General features: G+C 57.8%; 1 protein-coding gene across 2 annotated transcripts in view; it reads right to left on the bottom strand.

The window, feature by feature from the left end:
* Positions 1–441: 441 nt before the first annotated feature.
* MIB2 (MIB E3 ubiquitin protein ligase 2) overlaps positions 442–17,120 on the bottom strand; it is a 61,526-nt gene continuing 44,847 nt past the window's right edge. For both annotated transcript variants that reach the window (XM_032968441.2, XM_076072832.1), the window contains 10 exons: positions 13,397–13,542; positions 11,902–12,050; positions 10,122–10,278; positions 9,607–9,761; positions 8,378–8,504; positions 6,603–6,920; positions 5,612–5,784; positions 4,823–5,169; positions 4,326–4,391; positions 442–3,232 (listed from right to left, as the gene is read on the bottom strand). In XM_032968441.2, the coding sequence (XP_032824332.2) occupies positions 2,868–3,232; positions 4,326–4,391; positions 4,823–5,169; positions 5,612–5,784; positions 6,603–6,920; positions 8,378–8,504; positions 9,607–9,761; positions 10,122–10,278; positions 11,902–12,050; positions 13,397–13,542 (2,003 nt within the window). In that variant the 3' untranslated portion in view covers positions 442–2,867. The remainder of the gene's footprint in view (positions 3,233–4,325; positions 4,392–4,822; positions 5,170–5,611; positions 5,785–6,602; positions 6,921–8,377; positions 8,505–9,606; positions 9,762–10,121; positions 10,279–11,901; positions 12,051–13,396; positions 13,543–17,120) is intronic.

Genomic DNA, 17,120 nt, shown 5'->3' with positions numbered 1-17,120 from the left:
GTCGTGGACTGGGAAGCCCAACCGGGATTAATTCACAGGAGGCAGGGGATTAATTGTGTATGTCTGTGGATGTCTGTGCACGTGTATCCGGACACCCGGATAAAATAGGAGGGGTGGGGCTGGGTGGAGAGGGGAGGGTGGGGAGGGGCTGGGTGGGGAGGGGCTGGGTGGGAAGGGTGGGGAGGGGCTGGGTGGGGAGGGTGGGGAGGGGCTGGGTGGGGAGGGTGGAGCTGGGTGGGGGGTGGGGAGGGTGGGGCTGATTGGGGGGTGGGAGGGGTGGGGCTGGGTGGAGAGGGGAGGGTGGGGAGGGGTTGGGTGGGGAGGGGGAGGGTGGGGAGGGGCTGGGGAGGGGAGGGGCTGGGTGGGGAGGGTGGGGAGGGGCTGGGTGGGGAGGGTGGGGAGGGGCTGGGTGGGGAGGGTGGAGCTGGGTGGGGGGTGGGGAGGGTGGGGAGGGTGGGGGGTGGGAGGGGTGCGGCTGGGTGGGGAGGGGCTGGTCACCCCGTGGTGCCCTTATAAAACTCAACGTTTAACCTACTCACGCAGGCTTGTGCCCGCGCTCACAGTCGGGCATATTTGCGGAATACACCACGTGGTGCCGCCGTTGTTGACCCTGGCCATTGACCGAGCAACCCAACGTTCCTACCAGCTCCCTCCGCAGGAATGTGTTAATTACTGGTGAAACGTCGTACTCAGATTGTAAATGTTGTGGCTTGGCTCTCCAACACACCGGTGTGCTGTACTAGTGACGAACTGGCCACGTTCTGTTCACGTGACAACCCTTACTAGTTGGCTGTGTAGGGTGGTGGCGGGTTTTAACGACACATTTAAATATTTACGCGATCTAACCCAAAAAACCTCTATTACGGCCACACATCTTGGAAGGGCTGGGAGTTACCCACACTTTACCCCACCACACGCGACCTGCTGATCGACCGCCTGCCGAGTAGACTCATCTACACACTGCCGAGTGGACAGAGCGTGGAGGGATTTGATAAACTAGGCCCCTAATTGTTTCAAATACGACGCTCGAACCTGCAAAGCACTGCATTATTATGCTAACCATCGCACCACCGCGGCAAGTTTCCCTGTAACTGCGTAGGCATTAAACCGTGGTGGTGACCCTGGCCCAGCGGTAACACGTTTGCCGCTTGTCGCGGAGGTTTGCGGTTCGAGTGCGGCAGGCCGCCCTGGTCAACACCGTGTGGGGGTATTATAGGCGTTGAAATAACACCGCGTGCCGGGCCGCTTCCCAGTGGACATCTCAAGGTCCCGCCGCGTCATTGCCAATGGGTGGGGCCACTTGTGCGCCGCCATCGCGGTCCCAAGCTTGCCGAATTGGAAAGATTCCGCCGCAGACTACTCCACTGGGATCGCACGTGCGCACACACACACACACATCCACATGAGCAGCTGAAGCGACATCGCACCCCCCTGCCCTCGCGAAACTTCGGCAGGCCGTGTCCACGAAACATAGCGGTGGCGTCCTTCCTTCGCGGCAACCGCCCTGCGCTATTAAGAAGGACAGCGGCAATGCCAAACATGAACCAAATATATAAAATTGTCAACAAGATCAAATGAAAATGAAAAAGGGTAATTTCCCGAACGGAAGCGCGACCCGGAGTCGTGAGCTGTGATCGGACACCGCGGCTCGATCGTCACCACATGCCCAGCCACCTCCCTCCCGCACGCGCACGGCAATTGTCTTGAGTGCATTCCGGGGGCTCATGGGTTTTCAAATAAAATTCAATCAAACGTAATAAATAAATAAATATTCCCTTCGCCCGCACTGGCAATCATCAGCGCCACATGGCGCAGCTACCCTACTCCGGAACACTATTGCCGAGGTTTTTTTTTTAAACTCCCACATGCTGTGCAGCCTAAATATATATTTGCATGTATTTATATGTTATAATATTTCGGTTTTTCCCTGCCTCAGATGGCACGGCGTACGGAGAGGCGCATTCATCCGACACATGGGGGACACGGGGACAATGCGGGACACGGGGGACAATGTGGAACACGGGGGACACGTGACCAACCTGGAACACACGACCTGAGACACGGGGGGATACCGGGACAAGTGACGTCGGCACACAGGACATCTGACCACAAGGACACACACAGAGTTCGGTGGGACATGGGAATAAACAGCAATCGGTACATTGCAGTGGGGAATAAATACACTGCAAGCACACACGGTGCAGACACGGTTCATACAGAACACTCAGTGAAGGCACTGAACACACCGGCAATGAAGACACTGAACACACAGCACCACTTTTTCGCCGGCACAACTGAGCCAGGGCCGTCGTGTGCCGAGACCAGCCAGCCTGGCAACGGCTCAGGAAGCACCGGGTTTGTTTTTTTTCCACTGCAGGAGCCGAGCCGTGCTGCTGAGGTCACGCGAAATGAACGCGCAACAACTCGAGCGTAACGACTGATGCAAAGTGATGACAACGAATAATAACCTCGCTCCTTGGCCCTGCCGAGCTCCCGAGTCAGATTCAGAGGTCTTGCAAGGCCAGAGTTTCACGGTCAGGCTTTGCGGCAGGGCAAATGGCCAGTGGGAAACCACCCAGTACTGAGGGCCCTGGGCTGGCTTGGATCAGATGTTCCGGTGGAAAAGGTGTATTGGCGAATACACTTGACATAGGACACTTAGTGACAAAGTCACTGTCATGTACACAGGAGACTCACTGAAGACACTTACAGTGAAGACACTGTTATAGTCACAAGGGGACTCCGTAAACACAACACTTACATGTACAGAACATTCGGTGAAGAAACTCCTTACACGCACTTCACACACCGCACACTCACACATTTCACACCACACCAAACCACACGCGCACCCACCCCCCACCTCCTCACACGTACATGTGAATGCGCTTTTGTATGACCTGCCGGCACAGCGGGCACTGCGCCAGGCCCGGTGCGCAGGCCCCGCACGCACCGTGCCCACACAGGAAGACGATGTCGCGGATCTGGTCCATGCACACGGGACACGTGAGCCGGCTCTCCATGTCGCGGCACCGCCGCACCAGCTCTGCCACCTCCTCCGCGCCTGCGCCGCCGCCGGCGCCGGGGTCGCCCACCGCTGGCAACACCGCCGACGGGGCGGGAGCGCCTTCCCCACCCCCCACCATCAGCGGTAGCCCCGACGAGGACGGCGAGAGCGACGACGATGGCGTCGGGGGCGTCTGGAGAGACGCGATGTCGAGCTCCGTGCCGTCTGCTTGGAACAGAGGACAGGCGGACGGATGGACAGACGGATGGATAGTTGCATGGACAGACGGATGGAAAGGACAGTCAGACAAATGGATGGATGGGCAGATGGGCAATGGGATGGATGAACGGACAAGTTACATGGACAAATGGATGGATGGGTGGATAGTCGGAAAAATGGAAACATGGACAGACAAATGGACGGATGGATAAATGGATAAACGTACGGATGGATGACCGGACGGACAGACAGTTGCATGGACAAATGGATGGATGAAGAAATGGATAAACAGACAAATGGATGGATGGGCAGATGGACAAACGTATGGGTGGATGACCGGATGGATGGACGGACAGTTGCATGGACAAATGGATAGAGGGACAGTGGAACAAACGAACAGATGTTCAAGATAGGCCGCACCCATTCGAAAAAAAAAACTTTTAAGGGCAAATGAATGCTGGAAAGCACTACATAAGGTTTTTTAAAAAAACAAGTTGTATATGGCGTCGTTCGTGCCACCTGCATCTCACAAGGAACTGCAGTCGAGCAGGAAGGCAGCAGCCAGGCGGGGAGCCGACTATAGCAGCGCTTCCCCAAGCTCTGCAGTCCCCTATGCATCAAGGTGTTCTCAATCAATTAAGGCACATTCATACATGTGGGAGGAAACTGTAGCCGTGTGAGCGAGGGGGCAACACTCTATCCCACACAGAAGGGTCGCATGATGATAAGCCCGCACTTTGCCGCACTGCCTTCTCCTGGTATGGATACTCCTCGACGCCCACCCGCGGGAAGGCAGTTGCTGTGACATTGAGAGATCCGACAATCCTCGCTGCTTCCATAATGCCGGGTTACACGTGCACGCGAGCGCGTGTGCGTCAACGCCGCCAACGCGTACGCGCGACTTTTTCCTTCCTCGTTTGAAACAAATAAACCAAACATTCCCTTTTTCGCACATTCTATTCCATTCTATTCCATTCGTGCTGTTGTCGGGCGTCGTGATCACAGAGACGCGATGGGGAAGCTATCGCTGGGATCTCGAGCAGCGAGCAGTGCACCACCCTAAGTGGTGGAGGAGGAGCGTAGAGATGTCACCACTCACCTGATCGCAACTTCTTGACAATGGTCACTTGGCACGAAATGCATTTCTTCATCTTCACTGTGCACTCTGTAAGGGTGAGTGCGGTGGGGGGGGGGGGGAGAAGAGCAGGAGTCAGGTTAATGTGGCAAGAACAAAAATCCCCCGTGTAGCCTTAACAGACTGGTGGAGCAAGTGCTGTTAGCGAGCACACACCCACACACCCACACACCCACACACAGGTGAACAAACAAGTGAACGAGCGTGCAAGTGAGTGGGCGGATGAGAGAACAATTAAGAGAGCGAGTGAATGCCTGAGCGAAATTTGTTCGTTCATGAATTAATTCAGTAGGCGAATTAATTCATGAACGAGCAAGCAAGCGAGCAGGGAAGTGCAGCAGCGGGCAACAGAAAAAAAATCGTGAACAAACGAGTGAACAAACAAGCGAGCGCGTGAACAAACGAGCGGGCAAGCGAGCTCGGGGAGCAACATGGCCTCAGCCGCGATGTTGCTGCCGCACCTTCGCACGCGACGCTGTGCTCGCACGGCAAGAAGCGCACCAGCGCCGCCACCTCGTTGCACACCAGGCACTCGGCGTGCTCCGCCACTGCTATCGCCGCCGCCGCCGGCGCCGCCGCCGCCGCCGCCACCGCAACCATCACCGGGGGCTGCTGGGGCGACGGCGTCACCATGGCCAGGTTGGTGACGGTGTTGGGCGGGTTGGGAGGGGGCACGCGGCGCGGGCTGGGCGCGTGGCTCCCGGCGAGACACTGCAGCGGCGGCCCCGCCGACGGCCCCGCCGACGGCCCCGCCGACGGCCCCGCGCCGCCACCGGCGAGCGTGGCCTCCCGCCGAGCCTGCTGGGCCCTGCGCGAGAGAGACGAGCCGCGTGACCGTGCCAGTCGCGGTCCATGCGTGTCTGTGCGCTTGTTGTGTCTTTTGTGTGTGTGTGGCTGTGCCTTTTTCTTCGTAATTAAGGCGGCCGGGCGTGGCGCTGGCCACCCACCCCCTTTGTGTGCAACAGTGGCGATCTTCATCGGTGCTGCTCGCTAACAGCACCCGCCCCTAAAGCCTGTTAAGGCTATAGGGGGATCTTTGTCTGTGTGTGTCCCCGTGTGTCTTTGTGCTGAAAGCGGCTGCGCGTGGTGCTGGCCGCCTACTTGCCCCAAAAGTATGTAAAGGCCACGCACGGGGAATATTTGTTTTTGTGTGCGTCTGTGTGTCTCTGTGTGTGTCCGCGTGTATCTTTGTCTTTAAAGGCTACACAGGGGGGGGGGGGGGCGGGGGGGAACACCTTCGCCCATCGCACCAGTCAGCGAAGTCCTTGAGCAGCTGCGCCAGGCGGGGGTCGTGCACGAGGTCGAGCGGCGCCTTTCCGCGCACGTTGGGCAACGCGATGTCGGCGCCCTCCTGCGCCAGGAAGCAGGCGATGGCGGCGCCCGTCGTCGGGTCCGTGGGGCCCAGCAGCCCCGTGCTCTTCAGCTGCACACAGGGACGGGAGATCCCCCACAACGCTGTAGCCGGGCATTGTTAGCGAACGCCTGTTAAGGCTGGCGCGGCGCACGGACGTGGCGAAGCGGTCGAACGCCACGCTCGGCCACCTTTGTCTTCCCACTGCTGGAGGTCAACACACCGCAACGAGCACTCATTTGTTGAACTGCTTTCCCTCCGTACGTAGCCAAGCGGGCGAATCGGAGGTGCGGGCTAGGGGAGAGGGTGGCCCCAGGACCGGTCCAGACATTCGTCACCGACGTTGGCCGAGAGCGAGAATCAAACTCGGGTCACGCCGGGTTCGCAGCGTGGGGCGCTATCCCTTCCCACGCCCCGCACCTCCAACGAATACGGCATGGGCTACGTACGGTGTGATACAAGTTCAACGTACAACAACAAAAACAAAGATTCCCCGTATAGCCTCAACAGACTGTTGGGGAAAGTGCTGTTAGCGAGCACCTATGAAGGCCGGCATGGCACACGAGGGAAGGGGTGGGCTAGTCCCACAACCCAACCGCCTTTGCTTCCCCAGTGGCGATGTTTACATACCGAACTAGGTACTCATTTGAGGCTGAGTCTACCTAGGGGAGGCCCAGGACCGGTTTAGATATTCGTCACTGATGTTGGCCATGAGCGGGAATTGAACTCGGGTCGCCAGGTTTGTAGCGGTAGCGTAGCGCTAACCGCTACGCCACCGCTCCCGACAACAACAAACACGTGCGCACACACGCACATTGCACAAGCACTAGCGAACGCGCGAGGAAACCCCACGGATCCCCGCAAAGTCACCGTCTTCCCCAGCGGCTCACCCGGTTGACGAGCGAGTCGTTGGCGGCGCGAGTAGAAGACTGGGCGCACTGCCCAGTGCCGGCCGCACCGGCGGCACCGCCGCCGCCGCCGCCGCCGCCGCCCGACCCTCCGGCGACTCCGGCGACCCCTGCGGGCGCCATGGCCGCACGCATGGGGCCCAGCGCGAGGTGCAGCGCCGTGTCGCCGTCCTCGTCACGCGCGTTCACGTCGCAGCGCTCCGCCACCAGCAGCTGCACCAGCTCAACGTGGCCCTGCAGCACGGCGAGCAGCAGCGGCGTCTGCGCCCGGTTCGTCCGCACGTCCACGTCGCACTGGCCCTGGGCGCGCCGCGGCGGGGCGAGGCAACGGGGTGGGGGATCGAGACGATGTGGGCGCGGGCGGAGCCGTCGGTGCCACCGCCGCCACCGCCGCGGAACCTCGTCGCAACACAAACGCGTTCTACGCAACCCCCGCCCCACCCCCGCCAGATCCCCCAGCTGCTGTGCAGGAGACAAGCGGCGACCTCCAAGATCTGCCCCGACCGTATTCATCCTGACCTTAGATAGACTCAGAGACCCACACTCGCACAGAGACCCATAGACTCACGTGGAGACCCACATAGAGACCCACAGACTCACACAGAGACCCACAAACTTACAGAGAGCACCAGAGACTTATATAGAAACCCATAGACTCACATAGAGATGCACAGACTTTTATAAAGACCCACAGACTCACATAGAGAACCACAGACTCACATATAGACCCACAGACTTACACAGAGACCCACAGACTCACACAGAAACCCACATACTTACACAGAGACCCACAGACTCACATAGAGACCCACAGACTCACATAGAGACCCACAGACTCACATAGATACCCACAGACTCACATAGAGCCCCACAGACTCACATAGAGACTCACAGACTCATATGGAGACCCACAGGCACGAAAAAACCCCACAGACTCACAGAGACCTACAAATTCACAAAGACACCCACAAACTCACATAGAGACCCACAAACTGACACAGAGACCCACTAACTCACAGAGGCCCTATAGGTCTGTTCTAACAGCATTCCCACAATCTGGTCTTCGGTATTTTCTTTCCCTCGGTCGTGGAGACCGCTTCAATGTCCAATCTCGGTAAATCGGCTCTCACCCATCCGGCACGTACGTCTCACGCAGCGCTGCTGCGATTGTGCACACGCACGTATGGACGTTGAACTTCTTTCGCACTGTACGTAGCCAACTGTGTTAAATGCACCTGAGGTTGCCTAGCCTTATCTCCAACACTTACCACCCCTGCCCCATTCTCTGCTGCACGTCTGCACTGCTCATCGTATCTTGCCAAGATATTCCTCACATCTGTCTCAGACACCTGCGGTCAAAGGCTTGCTCTCCTTTTTTTCTACAGCAATAACAATTTAAAGTTATAAAGCGCCCTTAAGCAATCGTTCCCAGAGCGCGAGTCGTACAGATGGAGGAAGTGGAAGGTTCACAGTGGCCGTGTCGGAGACAAGCCGGCACAAACCGCCACTAGAGTCCTGCATCACGGCCAGGAGTCGAACCTGCATGACACTTTGGCAATAGGCCACGTGAAGGGATCATGGGGGTTGTCCACCCACCCCACGATGCCTGGGGCTGGGTGTCTCTCATTCTCGCTGAATTGATTCACAATGGCCGTGTCGGCTGACACTCGGCCGACACCAAGCCCACACTCACCGAGGTCGTGTGACGGCCAGAATATCGAAGCTGCGTCATTGAGGCGCGCAGAGGGGCAACCCACCTCTGCAATGAGTAGGCGGGCGACCTCTTGATGGTTGTTGAGGGCGGCGAGGTGTATGGGGGCGAAGCCGTCATCCTTCTTGACGTCCACCAGCTGCCGCGCGCGACCCAGGATCTTGTGCGTGGCTCTGTGGTGCGTGGAGGGTCGGAGGTTCTCAAGTTGATTTTGTTTAACCTAGGGGAGAACTCAAGAGACCAGGTTGTACGAGTGGCATGGCTCAAACGTCAGGGTCAGCAGTCAGGGTCACAAGACGTGCGTGCCACCTGCGTGCAGACGCTCAGCCAATCACACCCAATCACACCCGCTCTCACACAAAGACCAAGATCCCCCGTATAGCCTGTTGGGGCAAGCGGTGTTCGGGTGCACCTATGAAGGCCGGAAAGGGACACGAGGGAGTGGGTGGCCAGCACCACGCCCGGCCGCCTTTGTTTCCCTAGTGTCGATGTTTACTATACACCGCAGCAGGTCCTCATTTGAGGTTGAGTCGACCAAGGGAAAGCCCAGGACCGGTTAAAATTATCTTCAATGGTGTTGGCCGCGAGCGGGAATTGAACTCGGCTCGCTGGGTTCATAGCGTAGCGCGCCTATCGCTAAACTACTGCTCCCCACACACACACGCACGCACACAACAACTGCCATTCGCCACTAAGTGCCATTGACGTCACGGCGCTTGTGCCAGAATATGTGCACGTTAAGGCCCGCTGGCAGGAAGTCACGGGACAGACCCAGATACGACGGGTTGACTGACTGAAATGACTGGCCGATGTACCACCTGTGCCCCCGACTGTGTCAATTTGCTGCGTTGTAGCCGCCTGGCACTCGTCCTGAGCGCCGCTCCTGCGCCCTCCGTTGTTGCTGGAAGGCGACTGCCCCAAACTGCCCAGTAGCGTCATTCTTGAGCCTCCTCCACAGAGGCCGACCTTGACACCGCTGATACCAGTCATCGGCAAGTCCACTCTGCTCCACATCCTCTTGTACCACATCACTTCATCTCTTCTCTAGCCCATGCCACACCCGTTTAGCCCCCTTTATCCCGCCAAACAAAGTATGTTTAGGCATGCTGTGTCTGGGAATGCGGGCTACATGACCCAGCCAACGTCGCCCTGCCTGCCGGAGGAACTGCCCAGGTACGGACAGTGTGCTCATAACATTCGCACGCACAAATACACGCACGCACGCACACAAACGCACTCATGTTCACACACGCACTCCCTCACGCGGCAACTCACATGGCACTGCCCTTAAGTGCCGCCTGGTGGAGCAAGTTGAAGCCGCGGCGGTTGCGCAGGGAGAAGTCAGCGGTGGGCACTGCGCTCAGCTGCTCCACCACGTCACGGTGGTGGCGCGAGATCGCCTCGTGCAGCGGTGTGTCGCCGTCCACGTCCTGGCCGCACCACCGCCGGCGGGTGACAGAGGAGGGGGGGGGGAGGGCACGGGATCACGAAAGGAGTGAGGGGAGTGGGCGTGGGTGGCACAGTGTAGGGACGTAAGGGGCACACGGGTGAGAATTTGGCCAAACCCATAGCTCCATTTACGTTTGCATCCGTTTGTCTTTCCATTCGCTCGTGTTTCCTGTTAGTCTCTCCACCTGTCTCCAATCATCCACCTGTGTATCTGTCCGTCTCTATTCATTCGTCTGTTCACTAACCGGTCCGTCCGTGTGCGTCCGTCTGTCAGGTCTGTCCACTTAGCTGCGCGCATCTGTCCGCCTCCCCGCACGCGCTTGGAGGTCCTTGTCGCTCACCTGCGCGTTGACGTCGGCTCGGTGAGCCAGCAGGGCCATCACCACGTCCGTGTGCCCGATGCTCGCCGCCACGTGCAGCGCGGTGGTGCTCGCTTTGTTGGCCGCGTCCACGTTAGCACCGGCGCCCAGCAGCGCCGTCGCCGCCGCCGCGCGGTTGCTGCGTGGGGGTGAAGGGGAAGGTCATTAACAAGCGCCCATTGAGGCTGGCACCACACAGCACCCTACGACACGAGTGTTGACCTGGCAAGGCCAAATCCAAGCCACGTCGCCACTGCGTGGCGAGCAGCATAGTATCGGACTCAACTGGGACACGCAGTGAGCCGTCAGCTCCTTCCCTGATCTGTCCTGCCCACTGTCATGTAGCCCTGCCCACTCGGTCGCCAGCACCGCCCACTTTGAAGTAGCCCTGCCCACTCGGTCGCCAGCACCGCCCACTTTGACATCGCCCTGCCCACTCGGTCGCCAGCACCGCCTGCTTTAATGTAGCCCTGCCCACTCGGTCTCCAGCACCGCCCACTTTGACATCGCCCTGCCCACTCGGTCGCCAGCACCACCCACTTTGACGTAGCCCTGCCCACTCGGTCGCCAGCACCGCCCACTTTGACGTCGCCCTCCCCACTCGGTCGCCAGCACCGCCCACTTTGATGTAGCCCTGCCCACTCGGTTGCTAGCACCGCCCACTTTGACGTAGCCCTGCCCACTCGGTCGCAAGCACCGCCCACTTTGACGTAACCCTGCCCACTCGGTCACCAGCACCGCCCACTCTGACATAGCCCTTCCCACTCGGTCGCCAGCACTGCCCACTACTCAGGTAGCCCTGCCCACCGCTCAGTCAGCTCCGCCCTTTGCCCAAGTCGTTGCGAGTTGAGCATGAGGTCCAGAACATTTTAAACCGCCAATGAAGGCAGATTTTCACAGGAGCTTCAGGACACCGGGAGAGGTTTACTGAATCCACTGCAACTGTCCCAGCCAAAACGGGACATTTGGTAATTTTTAATTAACCAGGCCCCATCAATCCTAACTTTCCTAATCAGACAGAGTCAGTGGCGCATGTATTACTAGTTATCTGAACTTGGTCTAGTTGAAACCCAAGACAGTCCAAATTTAGAGTATTTGGCTGCTATAAATGTCCACGTGAGGATAAGCCATTTTGTTGAGTTATCATTTGTGATAAACAACGTCGCTTCTGAAAAAGAGCTACATAGCTCAGTGGTCCTTATCTGGTTAAAAAAATAGTTTTAGTTTAGTTTATTCTCAGTAAAGTCAGGTCTTTTTTTCAAATCAGCCCCTGTCAGTCTCCAGGTGTTCCTAAGCAACTGTGAAGCAGTTCTAGGCTCGGCCTCCAACACTCAGGCTCAGCTCTGGCTCGGCCTCCAACACTCAGGCTCAGCTTTCGCTCGCCCTCTAATACTCAGGCTCGGCTGTGGCTCAGCTTCTAACACTCAGGCTCAGCTTTGGTTCAGCCTCTAATACTCAGCTCTGGCCTGAACTGCTCGGTGATTCCCAAAGACTGGGTGAGTGAGCGCCTCGGCTGTGGCTCGGGGCTCATGCTCGTAAGAATCCTGAGCACGGCTGGGACCGTGCTCAGAGCTGGCTCAAGTGAAGCGTGGTGCCTCTGAGCCGACTCACTGCGGCCAGAGCCAATCCTGAGCCGTGCCGCGGCCAAGAATACCGGGGCCGTCCTTCGTCTTCCCGGCGGTGCCGCCATTGCCAACTCCCCCCGCCTGCCGGCCCGCCCACACGTGCCAGTGGGGGTCAGAGCCGGCGGAGCGGCACTCACCCGAAGGCGGCGTAGTGCAGCGCGGCGTCACCCTCGTCGTCGCGCACGTCCGTGCGGGCCCCCGCGCGGAGCAGGGCGTCCAGCAGGGCCCCGTGGCCCGTGAAGGACGCCACCTGCAGTGCAGTCTTTCCCTGGCTCCGTCCGTCCACCTGCAGGAAGACAAAGACCCCCCCGAGTAGCCTTAACAGACTGCTGGGGCAAGTGCTGTTAGCGAGTAGCATCTGTGAAGGCCGGCACTGTGGCAGACGAGGGGGTAGGTGGCAATGTTGAGGCCCAGGACCAGTTTAAATAATGTTGTATTTGGTTTACTCTCTAACACACGACCGGTGTGCTGAATTAGTAACGCACTGGCACACTTTGTTTACGTGACGAACTCCTTACTAAGTAGCTGCGGCGGGTAGTGGTGGGTTTAACGACAATTATATTTGCACAATCTTCAAACTCCTATTGGAATAGTGAGTGGGAGAAGAGGGAGGAAAGAGAGGAGAGGGAGGAGTAGGAGGAGGAATCGAATTCGGGTCGCCGGGTTCGGAGGGCAGCGCGCTAACCGCTGCACTCCTGTTCCCAACATACACACATAAAAGACAAAGATCCCCCGTATAGCCTTAACAGACTGTAGGGGCAAGTGCTGTTCGCGAGCACCGATGAAGGCTGGAACAATACACGAGGGGGTGGGTGGCCAGCACCACGTCCGACCGCCTTTGTCTCCCCAGTGGTGATGTTTACACACTGCACCAGGTACTCATTTGAGGCTGAGTCGACCTAGGGGAGGCCCAGGACCGGTTCAGACACACACACGCACACACATACACAAACAGACACACGTGTACTACTAAAACAACAACAGCAGCCGTTCGTCACCGAGTGGCGGCAATGTCGCTACGGTGCTTGTGCCAGGCTAGGTACACTCTGAGGCCGTTGCGTGATGTGCAGAAGCCTCGTTGGCAGGATGTCACGGGGATGTGACCGAATGAGATGGCTGGCAGATGCATCATCTGTGCCCTCCGCTAAATTGGCGCGGCATGGGCTAGAGAAGAGATGGAGTGATGTGGTACAGGAAGATGTGGAGCTGAGTGGACTTGCCGATGACTGGTACCAGCGGTGTCAAGATCGGCCTCTGTGGAGGAGGCTTGTGAAGGACGCTACTGGGCAGTTGGAGGCAGTCGCCCTCCAACAGCAACGGAGGGCGGAGGAGCGACGCTCACAACGAGCGGAGCGCCGGGTGGCTAAAGCACAGCAAGTTGGCGCAGTAGGGGGCATAGGTGGTGCATCAGCCAGTCATTTCGGTCATCTCAGTCAGTCGACCCGTGGCACCTGGGTTTGCCCCGTGACTTCCTGCCAGCGGGCGTTCGACACTTCACGTGGCCTCAACGTGCACATAGCCTGGCACAGGTGTCATGGTGACGTCACTGCCACTTAGTGGTGAATGGCGGTTGTTGTGTTTTTATTTGTGTTTTTATTTGTGTGTGCGTGTGTGTACGTTTGTGTGGCTCACCTTGTCTGGATATCGCTGCAGAATCTCCACGACCCTGCCCACGTTGCCGAGCGACGCCTCGCTCACCAGCTCCGACACGCCGCTGCTGTCCTCTGTGGCCACTCCGTGCACCGCCATGCCGTCCTTCTGGCACACCATGGCTGCCCCTGCGCCACCGCCACCACGGCACACGTGCACGCCGCTCCTGGTTCGACTCCTTGCCGTGGCTCAAAGCTACACGGTCAAACGATTGAACGATTCCTCCCCACTGAATGTCAGTGCGCGTGTAGGCATGCATGCAAGCATGCGTGTGCGTCTGTTTATATGTATGTGTAATAAACAACTTCCACAACGATCTTTGTCAGAGTGCTTCTTTATTAACTGTGGTACTGCACAGCCTTCGCTCCTTCGGTCTCTGGGTAGTTTCCCTTGCACAACACCATAGACGAGCGTCTCTCTCTCTCTCTGGCCCACCAGCGAAGTTCGCTCCGCTCCCCCGGTCTCGCCGTTGGCTGGCGGCGCACCGGAGAGAAGAGACGAGCCTCGCTGGGGAACCCGCCACGCGGTCAGTGGCGCAGACAGGAGTTGAGGAGCAGCGACCCAAGGCTCCCCACACCGACCACGAGTCCTCCCCTGCCTCTGCTTATATTCACCCCGGCGGAGCTAGGCTCCGCCTCTAGCCACGCCCCCTCGAGGAACCTTCCCGATGGTTCCCGAAGCATCCTTCCCGACTCCGCCCGTCACTTTTGGCCCAGATGTTATTCCCTCTTAGGATTGAATGCCGATTACATAATAGTGCCTGTACCCAGTTACCCTCTGGCACCCACTGGATGGCGCTCTCTCATTACATCACCCCCCCCCCCCCCCCCCCGTAATAAAAAGACTAGCCATCCCGGCTAGAGATAAAACCCATATAAGTGTAGTGGGTAATAAACTGGAGGGAGCTTACTTTGAGGCAACACGTTTATTACAACACCAACAGACTACAACACGAAGGGGTAACGGCCCCTTCCACCCGATGCTCTATGTAGGGAGTCCCCCGGGCTAGCTCGCCTCTTACTGGCTATCACTACGCCTACACTGCTGGGGCTTGAGTCTTCTCTTGAGTCTTCACTGGTTATAAGCTGGAGCTCTCATTGGTACGAGCTCGAGCCGACCCTAACCAGGGGTTCGGCTCTGCCCATTGGGCTCTTCTCTTCAGGGCTCCAGGTGAGGCTCTTCGGTCTTCGGCCGGACGATGACTGAGCTGGACCCCTCGGGGCCCTGGCTTCTATACAGGATCCTGGAGGGGTAACTCCGCCCCTGGCCACGCCTCCCTTCCAGAACATTCTCCAAGGGCCTGGAGAATGACCTCATCCCCCAGCCCCCTGGATACTCGAGCGTGAGCGCGTCTGACAATCGTTCGCAAAGGGCCAAAAACGCCCCATTTAAATCTCTGATTTTTAGCAGTTCACGCAAAATGCGGCACAAACCTACGGTAATAACACAAATCCGACGAAACTGCGCACATCACCCACACACGTGGGGGTCAGCCAAGCACGAACACAGGCCGTTTTTTTCCGGGTCCGTGGCGATGCCCTCGGAGCTGACAATGCGACCCAAATAACGCACCGAATTTTGCAGCAAGTGAGGTTTAGCCGGTTTAAATTTCAAGTTAGCAAAGCGCATTCTATCGAAAACGGAGGGCAACCGCCGAAGATGTTCATCAAAAGTGCGGCTAAAAACTATAACATCGTCTAAGTAAATGAGACAAGTGTCTCACTGTAGGCCGGTCAAGACGAGCTCCATCAGCCGCTGAAAGGTAGCCGCAGCCGAAATCAAGCCCATCGGAAGGCAATTAAATTTAAAGAGTCCAAGGCGTGCGAAACGTGGTTTTCGGCTTAGATGAGTCGTCCAGGGGCAGTTGCCAAAACCCCGAAGACAAATCGAGAGTGGAGAAATATCGCGCCCTGGACAAGGCGTCTAGACAATCGTCCATGCACGGCAGCGGATATGCGTCGGCTACCGAAACTTTGTTCAACTTGCGGAAATCAACGCAAAATCTGAGGTTACCATCCTTCTTCTTGACGAGCACAATGGGCGCGTCCCCAGGGCTGTGAGACGGGAAAATAATATCGGCGGTCAGCATGCCGTTGACCGCTCGTTGCACGCGTTCCTTCTCCACCGGGCTCAACCGGTGCGAATTTTGACGAATAGGGCTGGCCTCACCCGTATCAATGTGGTGAGACAACAGGGATGTACGACCTAGATCGAATTCATTCTTACTAAATACGTCCGAAAACTCGCATATAAGTGAACGCAATCTGTTCCGTTGCTCGGAAGACATAACGCGGCAGCCCATCGATCATCCGCAATGTGACAAGGGTGAGCCGCTCCCACCAATTGCTGCAGCTCAACCTCGTCGCGGTCAAAAAACGCGGTGGTGGCATGAGCCAACACTGTACCAGCGGGAACTACAACAGCGTCCGGGCCCCCGTTAAGAACCTGCAAGAACGGGGCTTGCCCGGAGCGAAGGATGGTCTGTGCACCGACAAGAGCCAGACCCCGGGTCGCAGTATTAGATGGGGTCAGAAGGACCCCAGCCGTCGAATCAACACATCCGATTCCCTTACGATAACGCAACAGCACAAGCATTTGGTATCCCTGTGGAATCTCGACCGTGACATCAACGAGGGCTTGTACAGCAGCGCTCGGTGAAGAAGGCAACAACGGCGATGGCAAAAAAAAAACGTGCGACCCGAGGGCATTTCCAAGCAACCCTGATCTACCAGGATCTTAACGGGCATCATTCTAAGAAAATCAGTACCAAGCAAGCAGGGCACAGCCAACGACCTAGAAATCAGAACCGGTTCCGATACGGCCACATCACCAATGACAATGCGGGCTTCCACCTGCCCAATGATGCCCATGCTACCCCCATTCGCTGCAACACAAGCGCCAATGACCGGGCGGATTTGAGAATAAGGGATCGACAGCAATTGAAGAACAACATCAGAAATAATCGTAGCGGAAGCCCCCGTGTCAACTAAGACGCGAACGTCTACTCCCTGTATCGAACCAGGCAGCGCCGAGGATCCCGCAGCCGCCGCTACAACGCGACGCGCTCATTTCTTCCACTGTGTCACCGAATTAGGCCAACGCCAAGTAACCGAACCCGATTGCATGGCGTCAGCAAACGAATCGTGCTGTGAACGAACGAGTCCCATGTCATAAGATGCAGGGGGTTGCGAAATGGGCCGGGTGTCCAACGTGTACCGACTCGCCTGTGGAGGTGGAGGTTGAGCCGTCGGAGGAGCAGCAGGAGCCGGAGCAGCAGCCAAAGTCGGAGATCGAGGGCGACTCCGGCATTCCCACGAAGTGTCCCAGCCGGCCGCATGGGTAGCAGGTTACGGGCGGCCGTTGAGCCCCCCAGACCTCACGCTGACGTGGTCCCTCGAACCGTTGGCGACGTGCAGTGTCCCCCCGTCTTCGATTCCACAGAGGAACCGCAGCGGCGGATTCACCTTCAGAGGACGTGTCAGCGGGCGGAATGTCGACGACTTTGGTCGGCGACCACCCCTTCAGTTCCCCGTCCCGACTAGGGTCGCCTGTCCATGCCGCCATCTGAGACCACCGCTGCAAGCTCTCGTGAGCGTGAACACACCTGGCGGCCCAACGGGATGATTGTACATCGTGGCCACACGCAGGCAAAACCACCCCCATGACCCTCGCCAGAGCCAGCATACGGTCCATAACAAGCGAGTCG

The sequence above is a fragment of the Petromyzon marinus genome, chromosome 39, assembly GCF_048934315.1.
Source record: "Petromyzon marinus isolate PM22_M1 ecotype Great Lakes invasive population chromosome 39, UKy_Petmar_22M1.pri1.0, whole genome shotgun sequence".
Classification (NCBI taxonomy): Eukaryota; Metazoa; Chordata; class Hyperoartia; order Petromyzontiformes; family Petromyzontidae; genus Petromyzon; species Petromyzon marinus.
This window is presented reverse-complemented; position numbering and strand designations above follow the sequence as displayed.